This window comes from Scomber scombrus, chromosome 5 (genome assembly GCF_963691925.1).
Source record: "Scomber scombrus chromosome 5, fScoSco1.1, whole genome shotgun sequence".
Taxonomy (NCBI): domain Eukaryota; kingdom Metazoa; phylum Chordata; class Actinopteri; order Scombriformes; family Scombridae; genus Scomber; species Scomber scombrus.
The window spans coordinates 2,834,902-2,857,914 of record NC_084974.1 but is presented as its reverse complement, the minus strand read 5'-3'; the positions used below and the strand labels follow the sequence as shown (position 1 = coordinate 2,857,914).

Genomic DNA, 23,013 nt, shown 5'->3' with positions numbered 1-23,013 from the left:
TATTCAAATAAATTTGACTGTTGGATTTGTCTCTCATGCTTTCCTACAGAGCCTCTCCTTTCTGCTCCAGTCTATACATCACACACCTTGTGATAAACAGTTTATTATATATATATTTAACTTAAATCTACATCTTCACTGTTACATTGATCCTTTGTTTATTGTTTGTATCTTACAGAAGTGTTTTACATCTAATTTCACATTTGTATTTTACTATAGTCAAGTGTCATCACACCAGACTTCATCTAAAAATCTTATGTTTTTCCAATTCAACAAAAAAAAAAGCTCATGAGGCCAACATTTCTGTGCTAGTTTTTTTTTACATCGGTACAAATTCAAACTTCTTTTAAACTGAATTCCTGTTAAAATTCAAATTAGCTTAAAGGTTTTTTCAAGTCTTGTGTTAAAATAATCCAAACATGCCCATATGTGCATTTTTGGTTTGTTCCCTCCAGACCATACTGCCTCTAAAGAAATCCCTTCCTCGAGGGATTCCATTGTAGGTGATGGGGGACAAAATATGCAATCTGTGGTTAAAATGACCTCCAAAGTTCAGCCAAAGCTAATATGAGGCTTTAGCATTCGGAGTGGGTATCATCTAAAAGACATCCTATTTGGTGTATTAACTTTAATATTCTACCATTTCTATTTAGTATAAATATAGATATCATATAAGTTATCATTTATGAAAATGGCACATTAGAATGAAAAAAGCCTCTAAAATGACATTTAGACCACTGTGACACTGAAACCTTGTGTGTATCTGTTTAACATGTGATCAAAATGTCTCATTATATTTCTCACTCAGGCAGATGCTTCTGGTTTCATTTGTTCTGGTATTTGAGTTTTCTGAGTGTGAGATTTCTGCTTCCACTCTGAATCCCATGCATGTTCATGGCATTTCATTTGTGGTGCTCACAGCACTGGAAAAAATACATTTAAAAAGTCAGAATCTATGTCCACGTAACTGTCAATAACACTGAGAGCACACCATGAACAGTTTCCTATAAGGACTATTTTATTGATAGGAAGCAGTTCCAATTAAAAAGTGTTGACAGACAGATGGGATCTCTCTATAAATCTGATAGATAGATAGATAAAGTGAGAAAATTAAGTATATTTTTTGTAATTAAGGTAACACTTTTCCTTTAATAAACAGGTATATATTCATCATACTGTCACTGAGATGAACAACACTGCCTGACTGAGTGACTGACTGAACCAGGTCTCTATTTCATAAAACCCCCTCGACTCCTGACCGTACATGACACCCACTCCCACACCCCCCACAGCAGACACAGGGACATTTCCTATATGTTAAAGTGCAGAAGTGCTGTGCTATTAGATTAGCCTACAGAGACTAAAGCCTCTCTGTCTGTATGAATGGATGGAGGAACCAACAAGTCCATCACATTCCCTGTGGATGATGTCTTCAGCACAGCTTAAGGCGAAGGAAAGACTGTGTGTGTGTGTGTGCGTCTATGTGTGTGTATCATGGGTGTATTTTGATGTAATGTGATCGGTAATGAATTTTGTGTTGCATTAAAGGGGGGGGGGGGGGGGGGGGGGGCGAGATGCAATGCGATTGGGGTGGGGGTCGGGGGGGGCAAGAACAGGAGGCGACTGACTACGAGTGTCCGGGAGTCTCCAACATCTAATCTAATGAAGAAACACACAGAGAGATATTGGGGGGGGGGGGGGGGGGGCAGTAAAAAAGAGTGATGAGAAGAGAGAGAAATAGAGAGAGAGCGTGTCTACAAATGAGGTTAAGGACTGACAGAGAGAAAGAGAGAGAGAGAGACAGAAAGAGGAAAGAGAGAGAGAGAGAGAGAGAGAGAGAGAGAGAGAGAAGGGGGACTGGATTTGATATGGCTGGGGATGGTTGAAGGGGGGGTGATAGTCAATGCTAAATCCATTAGGGCCTTGTGACCCCCCACTCCCCACCCGTGTGGCTGCCTCTATGCAGCTACACTGCAAACCCCCCCCCCCCGCTCACACACACATTGAAATCAAAGGAACTCTTGTTCACTTAAGGAGAGGGGGGAAGAGAAAGAGAGAGCACTGCTGCTTCCTAAACGAGTTAACCATTTGGACTGTCAGGGCCAACGGCATGTCTGCTACACACACACACACACACACACACACACACGCACGCACACACACACACACACACGCACACACGCAGGCAGGAAGCCTAAAAGTAAAGCAAGGCGTGTGCAAATATGCCAAAACCTTGTCTCATAGACAGAACATCCTACTGGCGGTGAGCTAATCCATCACTGAACCTCAAACAAGCAGCACGGGAAGCTGGGTAACGCCACAGCGAGGAAGTGACGCGAGTTAACAGAACTCATAGCTGCACAGGACAGATTTATAATGCGATTTATTATTAATTCTATCAAAAATAAACAGTGAGCCAGATCAGCCGTGATGAACGTTTCCTGTGCTATCTGGACCGACAACATCTGTATTTAAGGTGCATAAAGCATCTTATGTTAAAGTTAAAGTTATCATTGTATCATTAAATATATGCAATGTTCATACTGCATAAGCATCCAAAGAAATGTTAATATGGGAAAACAGTTAAGGTCCTCTCAGCAGGAGTTTGGATTAGGATCTAGATCTAAATGACCTGAGCAACTACATTTTTTAAAGTCCAACCCTAAACAGATAACAGAAGAATAGAAGTTTTATGCATGTGGACTTGTGTTGATGTTGGGTGTTTGTCCTGCTCTCCACTGACCTGTAGCAGATCCCACTATATCTCTGGAGGGGGACTCGGACATGGCGTCGGCCAGTCTCTCGCGGAGGCCTTCGTCGCTGGCGTCCGCTGAGCCCACGATGTGTCGCGGCACGCCGAAGCTCTCGGGCCAGCTGCCACATACCTCCAGCAGGGTCACACCGCGCCCATCGAAAGGTCCTGCAAACACAAAAACACACACACACAGAGTTAAGATTAGTTTGATAACCAGATGGATTGCAAGATCAGAACAGTTGAGGATGATAACATTTAGAAATGTCCTACATTGATCCAGGCTGGGATAGAGCCACATCCAGACACTGTCTAATTAAATCAATCAACTATATGAATTTAAATGTATTAAATATCAGATCAGACAAAAGTCAGAGTTGACTTATGCTGTGAAATATCTCAACATCTACTTGATGGATTGGACATTCATGATTCTCAGACTATGCATTCTAATGACTTTGGTGCTTCTGCAAGAAATCAACTTTTTTAGTTCTTTACTGAAATATCTCTTCATTTATTGGAATGGATTGCCGTAAAATGTGGTTCACACATTGACAGTCCCCAGAGGATGAAATCTAATAACTTTGATCTCTCATTTCACGTAGTACCATCACCTGGTCAAAATTTCATTGTATCCAATATTCAACTCAAATCATCCCCATCAGCATCTGCTGTACTTTCTGTTCAGTATCAATAAGCATATGTTTTAGCACCCTTATAGCTGAGTGGTTACAGCGTATGCCATATACCCATAACCTCTCTGGTTTGAATCCAGCAAGGGATATTTGTTGCATGTCATACACATTTCTCTCTCTCCCATTGTTTCCTGCTGGCCTCTCTGACACCAACTGTCCAATAAAGGCAAAAAAGCCCCAAAAATAATATTAACATTTTTTTTTTAGCATATGTTAGCCTGTCAACATGCTAAAACAGCATGGTGAACATGGGAAGCATCATACCTGCTAAACATTGACACACTTGCATTATCATTGCGATCGTGTTATAACATGCTGACGTCAGCATTTAGTTCAAGCGCAACCTCACAGAACTGCTTGCATGTCAGTAGACTGTTCATCTTGCTTAATAAATGGATTTCATCCTTAGTTGTCCAAGTTTATATCAATAAAAAACAGTTAACTTGTTTTTCTTTATACTAATGTTGCTTTTGTTAACAGAAAGCAGAACGGGCCTTTTTTCAGTATTAAATATATCAGTCAAACATTTTCTACCCCACTAACACATAAATGAATTTACTATACGCTAGTTCCACTGGAGTCCAGCAGATCAGCTGCTTTAGAGTCACAAACTCACACACCTAACAAACAACATATAAGCACCACACAATCTTCATGCTTGTAAAACCAAATCCACACAGACCTACACTGCACCTTAATCTTTTCTCCTTTCTATCTGCTGTAATTTCTACAATCAGAGAGATCTTGCGCTTTGGAGCCAGAGAGTCTGCAACCTGTTTCTCTCTGTATATGTGTGTGTATGTATGTGTATGTGTGTGTGTGTGTGTTTGTGTGTGTTTGTGTGTGTGTGTGTGACACCAGCCAGCCAGGCAGGCAGTCTTAGCAGGCATGCAGACACTAAAACAACTAGTTTATTATATTAGTGTGTTCATTGGACTTGGTCACTGTGCCTGCCAGCAGTAAGAGGTGATAAAGGCTGAACGGGTTGATTTAGCAGTGATGTAGTGAAGTGCTCCTGTGACTCAGCACGCTTAAAAAAAACAAAAAAAACAACAATAATACAAACTTATGACCTCACAGCTTCATTTCCTGCTCATCACCAGTAACTCTGCTTATAAGCATCTATCTTTATGTTAACACCTAAAACATATGGGACAGGATGTTGCATACAGGAAGTGACAAACCCACAATCTTCATACAGTATTAGCACTTTGACAAGAACAGTTCAGTGGTGCGTGACCTTTTTTACGTGTGCTGAAATGTTAAAGGAACAGTCTAACATATGGAGAAACATGCAATTGCATAATAAGTGCATCCAGTACAGACGCAGATCTGGGCCTTAGCATAGCAACGCACACTGCTAGCCTACTATCTTTGAAATAACAATATGACTTCCAGCAACTATAAGAGCTGTCAAACGTTCACGTGTAGAAACAAAAATGTTGAACAGAGCCATTGTGGTTTTAGCCTTTAGTTAGTGCAGTGAGCACTTCCTATTGTGGTTACTAGATTTCAGTAGCTGGTTGGAAATCTATGATTTGGGGGTGGATGCTCTCTGATCACAAAGTCACGTGACATGAGGTGACGGAAGCAAGATACGACGTGTTCATAAGAAAGCTTTGAAGTGTTTGGAAGCTGTATATGTGTGTTAAACTACACTAAACACACCCTGTACCAAAGCTATGTAGTGGTTATTGATGAGTATATTTCCCAAAAATATTTTGTTGCCTCGAAGAGCAAATAATAAGTCAGACTGAGTAGAGCACTGCTGGTGAACATCTCTGTGTTTGTTTGCTTGTTCGTAACAAGCACACCACAATCAGTGATGTAACATCCTGGATCGCTGATGGAAAACACCTGTTGTGACATCACTAATTGGAGAGAGGGATGCAACACGATTTCAAGCGTACTGTAATGAATCTGGATCATACTTAGTCGTTTTTCAGCACAATATGGGGGTGAAGTTGTCTTTAGAGAATCAATAAAATGTGTATTAAAGGTTGTATAATCACTAGGACTTTCATGTAATATAATAATGGAATCGAATCATAAAAAAAAAACCTAACATTTGATTGTGAAAATTCATATTCAGTTGCTACTACAGAAGGCACGTGGGCCTGGGCCGCCACACTGAATGCACTGCATGACGGACAGGCGTCACACACCGCGTCACTTTCATTGATTGAAAAGTAGTTATGTCTCTTGCTGTATTGGTTTGCAGAAATATAGCTATTTGAATGTTTTGAACCTTTGTGTTTCTTTTAGAAAGAATAGTCAAATGTCATTTTTTGGCCAGTTTTGACAGCCCTAAAAAAACCACAGTAATGTAAATTAAATGAAACATGAAAGTTCTCCTTGGAGCAATTAGGTGGAATCTAAACAAACACATATTACATTCATTGTCTAATTCGAGTGCTTAAAGTTATCAACCGCTTGGCCGTCAAACTGCATTTTTGAATCATTTCACTTGGAAGAATAAATACTGTATTCAGGCTTCTTGTGGACACTTTTTGTTTCTCTCCCTCTCAGTCAGACAAGTGGACACGCAGACACACAGGAATGTTTCTCTAGTGGTCTTGTGGGTATCAGCAAAACCCCAGTGAGGAAGCAGACAGGATGACATCAAAGGAAAAAAGTGAAGACAAGGACAGAAGAGATCCTCTTTTCCTGGAAAGACCAGCATCAAAGTGCACGATCCTTCTATGTGTGTGTGTGTGTGTATGTATCTGTGGGTGTGCTTGCCTGGATGGACATTAAAGTTAAAGTTGACCCATAAATATAAAAGTAGAGGCAATGAGACAAGCTAACATGCCGAAGGATTCAGATAAACTGAACCTTTTATTTATTTATCTGACAATGATGCCGTTTGTTTCACTGAGTTTCAGGTAGTGTAGCAAATAATGAAATGTATATCACATCATTACCATCGATGCCACCTGGGACCAGTGTTGGGCAGTAATGCTCTACTGTAATATAATAATACTGTAGCACGTTGGCTACCGGCCAAGAAGCTAAGCGAAAGATGAAGGATGAGGGAGAGTGGAATACTTTCAACAGCTGGAGATACTGTCATTATTTTTAAGTTTGCCTCTGTCAAAGATGAAAAGAACATTGGTGCCCCATGTTAACTTTGTGTGAGCAGCAAAATACTGTTGAAAAATGTTGAAAAAAAAGACCCGTGCTGACAGAGAGGCCTCTACTGCTAGCGATACACTGGATTTCAGAGAAGGCCATGGTGGTAGAGAGACCTTAAGACAAGGATGTTCAAACTATTCCATAGAGGTTAATCAACTGATCTCAGGTCTGGTCTTCTGACAGTTGATTAGTGGAATCATGTCATCACTATTGGTTGGACCAAATACCTGCAGGCACACGACCCTTTATGGAATAGTTTGGACATTTCTGCCTTAAGAGGACACGATCTGAAGAAGTTCTTCAAAGAGTATGTCGTAGAGGAGATGTTACCTATTTCCAAAGTTGACTCGCCTTCATTTCGACACATTATAGAGAAAACCCCCCCCACAAAGAGCGATGGCAAGCCGCCACGCAGACAAGACAGAAGTTTTGCTGGCTACCTCAAGAGAGAATATGTGGTGATAGAATCTAACTCGAAGGCCAAACTCAGAGAGGTAGACTTCCTTTCCACCACAGCTGACATCTGGACAGCTAACAACAAAAGCTCTCTGGGTGTAACAGTTCAAACTTTGGAGCACAACAAGGTCACTGTAACATGTAAAAGAATCAAGAGACAGGAAGGTATTTGATGTTACTGGCACGGAGATAGAACAAATTCATAAAGTGCCTTAACGAGAAGGAGTACCGATTCCTGCGGGAGTACTGCGCCGTCGTGAAGCTGCTTACAAACTAAACTGGACGTGGTACAAGGGTATAACTGTTTTTTATGGAACTTTATTACCAAAACCTCAAAGTCTTGAAGTCAAGGACATTCGCCTCGTGAAAGACACCCTTTCAAAGATCACAGCTGGGCTTCCAGATGTTGATGATGAAGGTATGCCTATATTCCTTAACCTCTCATTTATTTATTTGGGCAGATTTGTTGTATTGCAGCATTCATGAACAGAGGGAACAGATCATACCGCAATATTTGTTTTAAAGTCAGTCAGTGCAATTATCAGAACAATAGGAGTCTAAACAATGATATTCATCACCACAGCAACAGAGGATTCAAACAAATAAATGGGTCAATAAATAGCCTGAAACTATATGAAATCCATGATATTGATCCAACATGGGAGGGATGATGGTTTAGGTCTACAGCGAATAGTGTACATGACATATTATTCAAATGGTATATTAAATAGTAATTATACAGCTATAATGAATAGATTAACAGGTATTTTTGAGACCATTCAGACTCATTTCCTGCAGCTGCCAGTTGTGTTAAGTTCAGACTCTGCTGGCTGAGAGATGAAGGGTAGGAGAGAGTGTGTGAAGGAGGAACCTGCCTCTGTGTTCATGATGAAATGGACTTTTTTTTGGGGCATTTGAGACACAGCCTGAGGACAGCTACTCAGCAGTAGTAATGGAGTATTTGAGGTTAGGGATATGTAAGGTTAAGAGTCTGAACCAGTTCTCCAAATGTTCTGACCCCATTGCACACCTGTGGAGCACCTTCTTAGTTTAGGAGGTTTGGTGCTCATTCCTTAGAAGGAACAGACTGTCTGATGTAGGGCTGGGTATCGTTAAAAAAAATGATGATACCAGCACCAATCGCTAACATTGATTGGCTGTTAGCAAGTCCATACAAATAGTCATATTTTCTAGCTCTGGCTGCAAAAAGGATGGTTTGCTGGTATCAATTGACGGGAGATGTTTCGATACTACTTGGTATCAATTTATTTCGGTCGATACCTTAAAAGGTATTGAGTACCGATACTCAACCATAGTCTGATAAGACATTTTAGAAGCTGCTGCTAATTTGATACAATTGAACAGTGGAAGCTTGATTAATATGTCAGGGTAAGATAGATAAACAAGAAATTGGACACGATACAGGCCTAAATGTGATGTTATGCATCATTTTATGTTTTATAAAACCATTAAATACTCCTTGCTGCTTTAATGACGGATTAAGGTGAAAAAATAGTTATTTATCATCGTCATTTTTAATATATATAAATATCTACATATACTGTATCCCATCAGGTTTAGAGGCTACCATGTTTGCAGCTATACAGTTTGGCTGATTGTTGACTTCCCATAAAGTGGATTCAGTTCATAAAGGAGCCAGTTAAATAGGCTGTACATCACCTTTTTTTTTTCCCTGAGTAACATCGCCGACACTGTGTGGGACCGAGAATAATGTGCTTAAATCCGCCAAGTCTACCCGCGCACTAAGACTTGTGTGGATAGCTTTAGAAAAGGTTGATTTAATGAAATTTGAAAATACGCAAATGGTCAGCTAGAGGTTTTAGTGGGTCGTACCTCTCTTTATAAGCAACGAGCCACACTTCACTCACTAACACTAAGCTGTCTTGTCCAGATGGGCCCTTACAGCTACAAAATTCAATTCAAAGACACACACACACACACACACACACACACACACACACACACACACACACACACACACACACACACACATCCTAGTTATCCAGCATTAAATCAACTACTGTGCAGGGCATAATAACATCATATCACCTCTGAGGCAAAACACGGGGTTGTTGGTTGACACACACACACACACACACATGCATGTACACACACACACATGCATGTACACACACACACACACACACACACACACACACACACACACACACACACACACGCAGGCAGCTTTGATGGAAGGCCTGCTGGCACTAAAGGGGAATCCTTTGAAAAATCAATCCAGCACACACACACACACACACAGCTTCTAAAGTGCAGCAAAGTTATCAGGAAACTAAGCCACTGTGTGTGTGTTTGTGAGAGTGAGTGTGTGTGTTTGTGTGCTTTTGGAGGTCGGTCGGTGTTATCGCAGTAGGGAGCATGGAGGCCCGTGCAGCCTCTCGCCCCAGCATTAGCACCTGTCACTGGCCTGCGGCTGGACTGAGATTGGCCAGACCTCAGCGCACACACGCACACATACACATACACACAATAGTCTGCTCCCTGATAGCCAGTGAGCCAGGCAGATCAAAGGTTTTGACTGCAGTGGCTTTTCTGGATGATAAGAGCTTGGCAGAAGGTTAGGAAGAGCTTCATGTTTATCAGGCCAGGCTTTGACCAATATGGGTATTCGAAGGCCGATACTGATAGCTTTAGACTGAGACTCATTGTTGTTGTTGATGGTCTATAGTTTTAAATCTGTTTTAACGTGTAAAAAAGCTGTTTTAATATTTGCTCTGTCCTTCCAAGAGATTAATATTTTTCAAAAGCTTCTGAGTCAGTTTTACATTTTGGGTGATGAAACGTCTTCAGTTAAAACCAGGAAATAGTACAAATAGCTACAGCTCAACTGATATATCAGCATCAATGACATTATAAGCCCATTCCAGACTGTCATAGATATATATATAGTTATAGATGCATCAAGCAGGAGTACAATTTCAATGCATGTCCCTGCTGCTGTAGGATGAGTAAAGATATTTAATCAGCTGAAGCAGTTTTGCGCAACCTAGTTGATTTTGATAGGTTTAGTATCCAAATCATTGGTAAGAATAATCAAAGATTTCATATTGGCAATAACAGTTGACATTTCAGTCTATAGTTGATGAAAAATGGTGTAGCAAAGTGAAAATGGCTAAACTAAGCATACATGTAGAGTGCTTTGAACTTTTGGAGGTGTGTGTGTGTGTGTGTGTGTGTGTGTGTGTGTGTGCCTCTGCCAACTCACATTCCCATTGTCTCTCATTCCAGATGAGACTCCACCCCAAGCAGCTATGAAACTCTATTGTAACGTGTAATGTAACAAATATGAACACACCCTCAATTATAGTGATTAATACTGATTACATGAATATTGAGTTTGCTTTAATTTAGGTCCAAACACTCATCAGCATGTTCTTCATTCACATCCTGACTGTGGTATTGGAGGCATCGGGGCCGGGTCATGGTATGTTGGTCAATAATTAACAAGAAATGTCATGACATGTCAAAGTTTAGTTTTGATGTTTTGCTTGTACACAAAAGCAGGAGTAAGTAAAGGATAAAATGAATGCATTAAAGTGAATGAGTTATTGCTGACACGTCATTTTAAGCATCAGATAATGGTTTTAGTGTTCATAATATAAGTTTGTCCACACAGATTTTTTCTCAGTTCATTGGACTGTTTTTTGTTGTTTTTGTTTTACTTTCACAGAGTTCTGCTTTATTGATTTGTTTCTATGGTTACCTGTTTTACACTTAGGGCGCACTCACACTAGGCCGGGTTGGCTTAAACCGTGCTGGAGCACGATTGTCCGAGATTAAATATTCATATCAGTGTCACAAAAACCAGTATCAGCCAACCTCTAAAACCTATGAAAGCCAAGGAAAATAATTATTAATAATAAATATTAGGAATGAAAAAAAATTATTATGGCATGGTAGCAAGTCAGTAGCATTTTGACTTATTATCTGATGATTCTGACATAGTCATAATTTTGACTTTTGACCATAAGTGTTTTTATTTTCATCATGCATAACATTTTTAATATTGTTATTATTGCAGTTATTATTATATACCGTCATACTATGATTTTACTATGAATAAGGACAATGAGGATGATTGCATTTCAAATGTTTTAAATGCATTAAAAGCGATTGATCTTAATCTTGTCTCTCCACTCTACATGTCTAAACATTTCTCTTGGCATTCAAATGTGTTTACTGGCTTTTACTTTTTCCTCTAATTTTTGCCTGTAAATCTTAGGAGATGTGAGGCTGTGATGATGGCAGCAGCAGCAGCAGCAGCAGCAGGATGAGGAGGATTCAGAATACACGCCCTGGATTGTTGTTTTTCCCTCCATCATGTTAAAACCCAGCAGGATTAAAAGCCACTCTCCACCCAGCTGTTAGCCCCTACATACTGGCCCTACTTATCCCTGCAGCCAGTGCTACTTTCCTTAAAGATTTAATCACACTGCGGCTGGATGTTGTGTGTGTGTGTGTGTGTGTGTGTGTGTGTGTGTTTATACCTTTACAACAGGGGCTTAGGATGGCACAGTTGGACATGAACACAAGTTGCACGTGCTCACCACAATCGCCTCTCAAACACAAAACAACGTTGTTGTTTTTTTGTAATACCGATGACATTACATCTGATGATGTTCACTGATGTTCATTTATTCTGAGTAACCAGGATAAGAAAAACACTGCTGTATCTCCTCATCTTTCATCTTTTTTTTTTAACAAGTTTAGCCAAAGTGTCATCTGGAGCTCTGCATGTTTAATAATAATATTACAGGTAGATGTTTGGCTGTGTAGGTTAAATGTCATACTGATGTTCCTGCAGTTATTCTAACAATCTTATTTTATTTGTGGATTTCCAAAATCACTGCAACATGTTGGAAGATGAAGAAACTATTTTGTTTTTAGATTGGAAGCAGTTTTGTGTTCATTTGTGTAAAACATCCAAGCGGTCCGCAGGTACGCACGGTGAGCCCGGCCAAGATAATACCAAAAGTGCAACAGTGTGAGTCACAATATGCTGCAGCGTTCACAAAATACAGCGCTTGTGTTGTTGAAACATAAGTTTTAAGCAGCATAAACACACTTTCCATCAGCTTCATTTAGGGGTGTACACAAGGCTGCATTAGCACCATCAGGGGCCCCTGGGCACTGAAGCTCATGTCCCCCCCAAAAAAGTTTTATTCTGATTGGATAATAATGCTGTCAGGGGGAAACCTTGTAACTCCATACATACTAGGTTTCTAACAGTGATCGTAATTATCAACATCAAGAAAATGGGTCAAGCCTTGTGTCGTATTTCTGTAGACAAAAGGCGCACGCGATTTTTTTTCCCTCCCATCATTGAGGACCCAGGGGCTCTTGAGCAGATTAGCCCGTATGGTAGATCTGGCCATGGGGTTGGACAGATAAATGCATACGCCACATATCACCGTCTCTCTCACAGTGCTTCTGTGACTTTTGTTTGCGTATGTCAGTGTGTCCAACCGATCCATTCACAATGAAAAAGGCTCAGAGTACAGACTGTACCGCCTAGAACCTTTACCGTGCAGCTGCAGTATGTAAAACATGCAACAGTATGATCAAAAAATGCCTCAAAGAAACCTTGCAAGAGAAGGAGGCGATACAGGAGCACCCTGAAGTCTAACTTCATCTGCACAAAGGCAATAAGTGAAGCCATGAGCTGTTTTTAAAAATACGCGCCTATATGTATAATGCCTTTAAGAATGCCAAAGTTAAATGGATGACACTGTACATTGCAAGCAGGTAAATTGTACCATGTAAGGCTACAATTTGCTCCAATTTGAAATTTGGGTGAACTCTGCAGCTTATTTTCCATCAAATCAGAGCTGGTTGTTGCAATGTACGAGACTATCACTGAGACATCTGGAGACTGTCAGATGTCTCAGTGATGGTCTTGATAATAAAATGCTACATATAGCACCTTCACTTGTATTATTTCAACTGTATCCCTTTGTAGAGCAGCAGGATGGCAACAGTCATTTTCATTTGCAAACACGTGCTCTCCTTAAAGACCTAAAACATAACATGATTCTCACAAGTATAGAAGACTCACACCGAACACACACACACATACACACACATACACACACATACTGGTGAAGGTACATTTCTGAGACCTCATGCCTCTGTTTCTGGGTTACCTGTGCAGTTAAAACACCAATGCCTGGTTAGCACTAATTCAATTAGGCTTTAGTGCGAGGGAGCTGATTGAGCTAATTCCTTTATTATGGGTGCTGTAATGGTGTGTGTGTATGTGTGAGAGTGGTGGTACTGGGAAGTGAGGCACTGGGAAAACAGGAGCTGTCTGTTACCAACAAACAGACTGTAAATCAGGTGGTTATCAGTCAGGCCTGGACATTAATGTCTCGTGTGATCCAATATAAAAGCTCTGAAACAAATTCGGTAATTGTAAGCATATAATGTTCAGTTTTTGTTGACACTGTGTCAAAGAGACTCTGACGTCATACTGGAGGCTGGTTGGATGTGTTGCTCATACCTTCCAGTATTTGCTGTTTGATGACTGTAAAAAGTGAAAGTGAGGGCCGTAAACACAATCTGGAAACATCAGTGACAATCAGAAGCTTGCAAGGAAATGTAACTGAAAAACAAAACACTGATGGATCAATGATGTTTTTTTTGTGTCCATGTGGTTTAATCAAACTTAAAGGGGTTAAAATGTGAAAATAAACGTATGAATAACTTGCACATGTTCGTTTTGGTGGATTCAGCATAACATTTGTGCTTTTAATTCATTTTGAGAGAATATATTAGAGGATTATGGTAAAAATGTCTAAGTGGTGTAACCATAAAGACTTTGTACCAAATAATTCAACTTGCTTAAAAACAGTAAATTCTCAATAAAACAACATATCAACTAGTTTGGCATGATCTTACATTATAACTTTTATATTAAATAAAGGTAATGGAATATAATTGTTCTAAATATCACATTTAATCTGGTAACCATGGAGATCAGGAAACATTTAATTTTTTTAAATGAAGTCATTATGAGTATAAATACACTTAAATACACTGTAGGTGATAAAATATGTAATATTTATTATTCTTTTGTGGTTACACCATTTGACATGTTCAGGAGCATTCAGTCTTACTTTTGGTAAAAAATGGTGCAAATGTCATTTCAATTATATAAAACCAACAAAAATACTAAATGTACATTTTAACAAACCTGATGCTGCTTTTAAAACTAATTTTAAAGATATTTTTGAATTGCTCTTATTTATCACTAACCCCTATATATTCTACTATAATGTTTCCCACAAATGTATACTAACATGATTTTAGTAAAAAGGCTTGAGCAAATTAAATCTACAACAAAAACATAATGTTCCATCAGGCTTTTTTAATGCAGCTGTGGATAAGGAGGAACCACCATCATATCATACTTGTATGGCATTGAAAGGTCAGCGTGAGGTCTACGATCTTACACTGTACATATATATCCATAATGGTGTTAAAGCAAATTACATCCATTCATTCATACTCAAGTACAATGACACTATTCACGTCATATAGATAACTTCACGAGAACACACTTTTAATAGATGCACACACACATACTTCGGTGACTGTGCTGTGAACCCATCCTGACATCCCTCCAGGCTGTGTGTGTCTGAATGTGTGTGTCAGAGAGAGACAGAGAGAGTGTCTCTGATATCCTTGGGGAAAAACTGAGAGTGCTAGCTAGCTGGCGGAGTAGGTTTGTGGTGCAGGGTTAGTGTTAATGGAGATGTAAGCTCACAGGATTAGCACCCATAGGTAGGTGTGTGTGTGTATGTGTATGTGTGTGTGTGTGTGTGTGTGTGTGTGTGTTCTTGACAGGCAGGGCCTTTCTTTCATTACATTAAGGCCAATGCTTCTAAATCATTTACTCCCTTTGCAGTCTCAGTGGTGTTGGCTAAGTGTTAGTAATCCCCATCAATACCGGGTTCTGCCTCAAGGCACTTTACTCACTACCACACACACTCGCACTCACACATGTGCGTGCATACACACTCGCGGTCCAAAACATATGGCACTCAGATATGAAGACGCATTAACCTGTATGCAGTTAATTGCAGACAAGTCCATAGACTACAGAGTCCACTTAACGCCCACTAAGCTAATTCGAGGCATGTCAAATTAGACAGCAGCAGCGCTTTTCTCACTATTAGGCTTTAAACAGCTTTAACAGCAAGTTATGGCTTGTATGTGCCTTTCTCAGCACAATGTCATCCCACACACAAACACACACTAACACACACACACACTCCCTCAGACACGCATACAAACAGTTTTTCTTGAAGCCTAAGCCTAACGTTAATATTTATGTCCAAACCCTAAACTCATGTATTCCCAGAGACTAAAATCCACTTTTCCCACATCCACTAACATTTTTAAAGTTACTGTGAAGCTTACCACAGAACACTGCTGATACTGTTACAGTCCTTCACTGAAAAAGTGCTAGAGAAATAGAAAAATGGAAATGGGTTTATCATACCAAATCTCATATGTCTGTTAAGGTTCTGTTTATGAACATTAGATTCTAGGGTCGCACTATACAGCCAAAAGTATATGCATGGTCCTGTCTTGGGCTGTCTTTCACACAATCCTATTTTTTGTGCTTCCAACATTGCGACAACACTTTTTCCAGACCACTCTGCCTCCCTGATCACTGCACTCTAAACATCATGTTGAAGTTTGCATCAGAGCGGTGCTGGGAAGCGCTCCTTTCTACCATCAAACTCACAGTCAAACCCCACACAGTCCCGGCTGCTCTCTCACTTTAAGGAACCCTCGGTCACTAATATCAGTCGAGGCTCTTTGCTGTTTAGGTCTTAAAACGGTACTATGAAATCCCAGATGGAGTCGGGACAGCACAGTCACCGCCTGTCTTCTACTTACAGATAAAAACCCGTCTTTACAGTCTACACCATGACATCCTATGCTTGCACTTCAATCTTTCAGCACTTATATTGTTGTAAGGTAGCGCTGAATGTGCTTTTATTTGTCGGGAGGGATGCATCTCCAGTTTTTGCTGACATAATGCACTTATTGTGAGTCACAAAAGGGTCTGCCAAATGAAATAATTACAAAGCTCTTTGCTGTTTCAACATGAAAACAGTCCAGGTCAACTAGAAAAACCAGTAACACCCATGCCAACTAATGATAAAGTCAACAACATCAACAGTGTATATTTACAATGTTTTTAAGATGAGAGAGGCTATGACATTAGCATAGCTGTACTGTTTCATAAACAGTACTGTATACATATATGCTCTATGTGGGTTACTGACAAATAAGGTTTGGCAAGATGAGCAATTCAAAAATATGTTTAAAAACTAGATTTAAAAGCAGCATCAGGTTTGTTAAAATGTACATTTAGTATTTTTGTTGGTTTTATGTCATTTGAAATGACATTTGCGCCATTTTTTTTAATACCAAAGTTGAGAATTCTCCTGAAAATGTCAAATGGTGTAACCACAAAAGAATGATAAATATTCAGTATTTTATCCACCTACAGTGTATTTAAGTGTGCTTATACAAATAATTACTTCATTTTAAAACATTAAATGAAAAGAAAACATTTTGGTTATCAAAATTCCTTCATTTAAATATTAAAGCATTTTGTCAATATTGACCTAAAAACAACCATTTCTTCTAAATACCTGTATGACAAATGATGTAAAATTTGTTTAAAAAAAAACATAGTGTTGTGTTGCTAAAAGTGGATAATGTTTATTTTACATTTTAGTTCACATTTATTTTCCTGTATATAATCAGATTTTTATGATCAAATACTGGTTACACTTATTGACACTGGGTTGCATCACATCATTGACCCATATACATGTGCTTTATTACAGTAGATTGTCATAGAGTGATATTTGTGCCATATGTTTGCGTGCCACAGACCTGAGTGCTGATGGCATAGCACATACATGCTCATGTTTGCACACAGATCAGGTTAACACACATGGTCCATGTGTGTGTGTTTGTGTGCATGTGTTTTTTCGGGGGCTGATTATGCTGGCTTGTTAGATCAAGTGGTGTGCAAACACACAGTGATGTGGGCACCTGAGAGGAGACAGACCCTGAGACGGCCTGCACGAACACACACAGGCACACGCACACACACACACACACACGAAACAAAAAAAAGCACATCGACCCATACACAACCACAGATGTTTAAGTGCAGGGCCACAGACTGCACAGGGTCAGGGACACAAACACTTCACCGAACACTAAACTACACTGTCAAAACATACAAGGGGCAACGTCCGTCATCTTCTCCCCCATTGGCGTCTCATTTTTCAACTTCACTCAACAAACTTGAGTCACGCAGTGTTTTTAATCAACATAAATGTGTTCTCACCAAACGTATAATCAAAATATAGCCAAAGGTTGTGGTATATGTTTTTTAGCATCTTAAAAGAGACCCAGCTTGCTTTAGAAGTTCGTATTATATAACCTTCATATGTATGTATTTATGTATGTATGTATAGTTTGCTACAAAGTTAGGAGCTAAAGCCACAGCCACAGCCATTATACAGATGTGCATCAATTGAGAGGATGTAGCACGCAATGGAGCCCTACACTGAGAGAGCAGGTAGCTAGGTTGTGCAATTCAGGGAGAAAATGTGAAAAAAATAGGGGAGTTTTTTTGATTGATAGTTGCTGTTGGAGCTATTTGTTTGTAACGAGTAATAATTAAAGATTACTTGAGTTATCTGGTTTTTTTTTTGTTTTGAAGAATATAGCTGAATTAGTTGGGTTATAATTTTAGTATCATTGTAGTTAATTTGAGTACTGGTTAATGCTTTTGTTTTGAAGGTAAAGGACACCTTGGCCACAGAGGTGAATCTATTTCTAGGCAGGTATAGGACCAGCGGGCACTGGGAAGGGTTTATGATAGACACCATTGTTCTTTGTCTGTTTGCTTGCAGGAAATGGTAAAATAAACTTCATGCTTGCCTGAACAATGGACTTATTTTCCCCTGTGTAAAATTCATTCTTTAGGTGCATCAGTGTCCATTCATCTATTTTTCTTCATATTTTTTTAATTCTTTATTTTCAGGTCAAGGACAAATCACCATTACAGTCGTAAAACCTGGATAGAAGAAACCTCACAGAGCGTTTGTAAAATTTAGCCGTTTGTGGAAGTCTGCACAACAGCAATGTCAAATCAAAACTCTTGTATGGTTCAAAATGCTAGCAAGTCAACATAGAGGGGCATAAAAATGATGGATGGTGTTTAAAAGGGGCACAGATGGATGACAACTTCAGGTAAAACAAGATTTCGGACAAAGACCTAAAGTACGATAGGACCAGCAGCTACAGTGTGGTTGTAAAGATCAAGTACTAAGTATTGTACATCTGTTCAGACCATGTTCTCGAGTGTTATTCCGAAACTTGAAGATAGTCTTCAATTGGATAAAGGAAACCTGGTCAGCCAGACAAGATCTAGCACAGGACAATAACAACTGAGAGACTAATATAAAACGTCCAACCCAAAAATTCCAACATGGAGCTCAAGACGTGAGGTACCTCTGGATCTACGATAAAGTTTGGTGTATGTAAGAAAGGACATCACTCATTCAGGCTGACTTACACAGTAACAGAGGCGTAAAGTAATTCAATATGCTGATAGAAAACAGCTGACAATGATTAGGGGAACTTACTGTATTGACATGCTTGTTTTGACAATGGCACATATAGAGTAAACCAAGCGCTGCCTCCTAATCATTTGAGACCATCTGTAAAGAGCTTTGTGCTTAAAATCAGCAGGCAGCCGGTCATGCTGGTGTGGTTTGTCCCTCTCTGTAGATGTCTGAGGGTCGTATTGTACTAATGAATGTTGCAAAGGAAAAGAGGGTGTGGAGGTGAAAGAAAAAAAAGAAGGGAAATTAAAGTCGCCTTGGAAAAGACCTCTCCCCGCTCCCGTTGTTGCTTTCCAGAGGGCATTAATAATGAGCTGAAGGGGGACACTGATTAGAAGGAGGCCATATATTTAACACTAAGCAGACCCCTGAAAGGGTGTGTTTGCTGACAAATGAGCAGGCGTGCTCTGACAGCCTGTGTGTATGAACTATATTTGTACAAGTGTGGTGTACGTATGTATGATCCTTATGAGCATGGTGTGTTTTTTGTGCACATGAATAGCTGAATTCATTTCGGGTCAAAGGATGGGCGTTCGGTTGGTGCAACACTTGTATCCGTCAAATAGAACATTTAACTTCAGCCGCAGACTGAAGCCCCTCCGTCCCCCTTTTTTTATGCTCATAACCCCCAGTTTGAGAATTAGGGTTAGGTTTAGGGTCATGGTGAAGTGTTACAAGGTCTAGTGTTGGGGATGCAGGGTTGAAACTTGTTTAAAATACTTAGTGGTGGAGATGGAGATGTTTGTCATTAGTGCCTGGTCACACCAGAAAGTGGCAAAAATCATCCACATGTCCTGATGTTGAATTTCCACACATCTGTATTCACGAGGTAAATGGTAAATGGACTGTACTTATATAGTGCTTTTCTAGTCTTTTTGACCACTCAAAGCACTTTTACATTACATGTCACATTCATCCATTCACACACATTCATATACTGATGGCAGGGGCTACCACACAGGGTGCCATCCTGCTCATCAGGAGGAGACTAACCATTCACGCAGCCATCGGAGCAATGAGGGGTTAAGTATCTTCCGTTTGTTGGACAACCTGCTCTACCTCCTGAGCCATAGCTCCGCCCCCACTTAAACTCAGGCAAGTTTGCAATTGGTCAAATGAGCTAATTTGCCTGTCAAAGTTCACTAAAGCTGAACTCTACATGAAAAGCACTGTGTTAGGTTGCTTTCATTGATCACAGTGATTCCATTGACATGAATTAATTAGTTCTGTTTCTGTGAAGCTAAACCGGGAGAATCCAGGAGAACTCGCAAAGTGGTCACATGTAGCTGACAAGGTAAGCGGCACCTTGCGTAGCAGCCTATGCCATCAGTGTATAGATGTGTGTAATGGGTGAATGTTGGCACGTGTCGTAAAGCCCTTGGAGCGGTCGGCAGACTAGAAAATAAATAAATGCAGCCCATTTATAATGTATTTTGATTGTTGTCTGGTGATGATATCAGGGTACCTATCAACAATATGAATATAATCCATTTGTTAAACTGTCATTTGAAATGTTTGATGCATTTATAAATGTATAACTCACATAAACAAACAGCTAAAAGTCAGCGTCATTATTTTTCCTACGCTCCCCCAACCCCCCAACCCCCTCGACGTCATCACAGAACCGGTACAAAGCGTCTTTCATCTGGTCCGAGACGTGGCGCCCACACAACTAAAACTCTCTTTCTGGGCGCTAGACATTGTTTTCCGTCAAACCAAAACAAAGATTGGGGAGTGTACACTTCACGGTGCTAGCATGGCCAGCTAATTGATTTCAGGCCGGATCGTGTTGCTGTGTAATGGAGCAGGCTAACGTGATGATGAAGCTGGGATGGTCATGGTGATGACTTTCACAGGGACTCCAGCCTCATTTGTTTGTTTGACAGGCTTGCAGAGGGGTGTGTGTGTGTGTGTGTGTGTGTGTGTGTGTGTGTGTGTGTGTGTGTGTGTTTCTCCATTTGGCATAAAGGATATGGATTAAGCTATAGAGGTGACAGATGATATGTTTACAGAAGAATGTTTGCTTTCTGCACGATATTCAATTACAGGGTTTGTGTGTGTCACAGTCTGTGTATATACGTGTGTGTGTGTGTGTGTGAGGGAGAAGGAGTGTGTGCATGCCTAGTCATCTGTGTTTTACAGACTGTGTGTGAAAGGGTCACAGGCCTTTATCAATCACACAGAATTTGCTCACTTCCTTCCTCGCTGTCTGTCTCTCGCCTCATTCTAACCCCCGCACTGCTCCACTTCTTATTTTTTTCTGGGAAGTGGTCCAATCCAAATCTAAACCGGTGCTGTCCACTGTTTACTGGAGTTGCGACACAGCACAAATAAATATCTTTGTGTTATTTACAAAACAGACCCACTCGTATACAATACTGCCCCCGAACCCCCCGTCCCCAGTAAAAAGGCCAGGATTGGGTGGTGGAGGGAGGAGGAGGAAGAGGAAGAGGAGGAGGAGGAGGAGGAGGAGGGGGGGATGGTTGTGGTAGCAGTGTAGTTGGTAATACTAAACAGAGCTGTGGCACAGTGGAGTGACGTGGCGTGGCATCATGTGATGTCATGAGACAACTACACTGGTCATTTATTCAAACTGCTACAATGAACTTTGCTTTTCTTTTCAACCACTCAAAGTGCTTTTACACTTATGTCACATTCACCCATTCACACACATTCATACACTGATGGAAGGGGCAACCAACCTGCTCATCAGGAAGAAACTAACCATTCACACACATTCATACACTATTTGCGCAACCATTGAGAGCAATTTGGGGTATTTTGCCCAAAGACACATGGACATGCGGACTGGAGGAGCCGGGAATCGAACCGCTGATCTTCCAATTGGACGGTGGACGACCCGCTCTACCTCCTGATCCACAGCTGCCCCTATGGGGATGTGTAGTGAGCTTTCAGAGTGTAAACAGCCCTACAGTCAAACAACATAAGTGGCTGCTTAAGTAGAGGTGCGTTGCTTCAGGTACAGGTGAGATGATGAAAAATCAAATCCAAGAAGTTCACTTTGATGAAGTAGAAATACAGCATTCAAGTTACAATAGAACATATCTAGTTTTAATGTGCGTTTGCATGTTTTTGCCAGGTGATGCTGCCTAACCTGCTGGCAAAATTTGACACTGGTTAAATGCTTCTTCGCTGCAGTCCGTGTCAGTGTTTCCTGACAATCTCTATGTCTTATAATGTCCACTCAGCATGGTTCTTATGTCCTAGGAACCCTGACACTCTCTTCTATCTATTTATATACGGACATTTGTGTGGTTTTGAATATTTGGACATAGAGAGGCGGCTGTGACTCAGGAGGTAGAGTGGGTGGTCCACTAACAAAAAGATCGGTGGCTCCCGATGGCTGCACCAAGAGTGTATAAATGTGTGTGAAAGGGTGAATGTGTAACTTCTTGAAAACAACAAAAATAGAGCATGCCTGGGTGACACATACATGCCATAAGCAAGTAAGTGAAGGAAATTAAAAACAAGGCTTAACATGGGATATTATTTTTGTGTGCTTTTTAACTATAAACCCAGCACTGTCATCCTGCCAACAGCAGAGACACACTAAACCTAAATGACCTAAATGTCGTCCTATGGGCTCGGCGGACTCGCTGTGGTTGACGTGTCTCGGCCGCCGTGGCTTGGAGAGCGCGGCGGTGCCGGATGATGTGGCGTGCTGAACGGCGGTTATGAATATTGTACCATGCCTGGCTCCCTCTCAGGGGGGGGCAAAAGAAGAGGATTCCCAGCACCAAAGCCACAGCTCCGTGTTCCTGGAAATCCTCCACAATCCCATTTGATCTTAACGCCCTGCCTCGCTTAATGTGTCCCTAAGCTGGCCTTATCACACCACAGAGAGCGCCAGAGGGGATAGACCCAGAGATGCACATTTGCATCGCTGGCAAGGTTAAGGTACGCTTCAGCTCCTATAGCGCCTCAGACATGTCGCTCTCCATCTCACCGGCTGCACGGTAAACTCATGCGTCCCTTGCTCGATCCTGCATGGTAACCACAGGCGACGGGGGCAAGAATGAGTATGAGCGGGTGGCAGGAAAGCGGGGGAAGTTAGAGACAAACAGCCTGCCGAGGTGGAGAGAAAGGCATTATGAGACAGCCTACCATGCTCCTCTAGCCTCTTCATTCGGAGCAATAAATCCTCCATTATTGTGTCTCTCTCTTGGGTCTAAAAGCAAGCATCTTACAGGGAATTAATCGTATTGGACAGAGGGGAGGGGGAAGCCCATTTCATTTCCTCGTCAAG

The 23,013-nt window shown here is 40.7% G+C and overlaps 1 protein-coding gene across 1 annotated transcript in view; it reads right to left on the bottom strand.

Annotated features, from left to right (window-relative positions):
* bcas3 (BCAS3 microtubule associated cell migration factor) overlaps positions 1 to 23,013 on the bottom strand; it is a 363,376-nt gene that overhangs the window by 33,301 nt on the left and 307,062 nt on the right. The window contains exon 23 of the mRNA XM_062419168.1: positions 2,744 to 2,920. Within this exon, the coding sequence (XP_062275152.1) occupies positions 2,744 to 2,920 (177 nt within the window). The remainder of the gene's footprint in view (positions 1 to 2,743; positions 2,921 to 23,013) is intronic.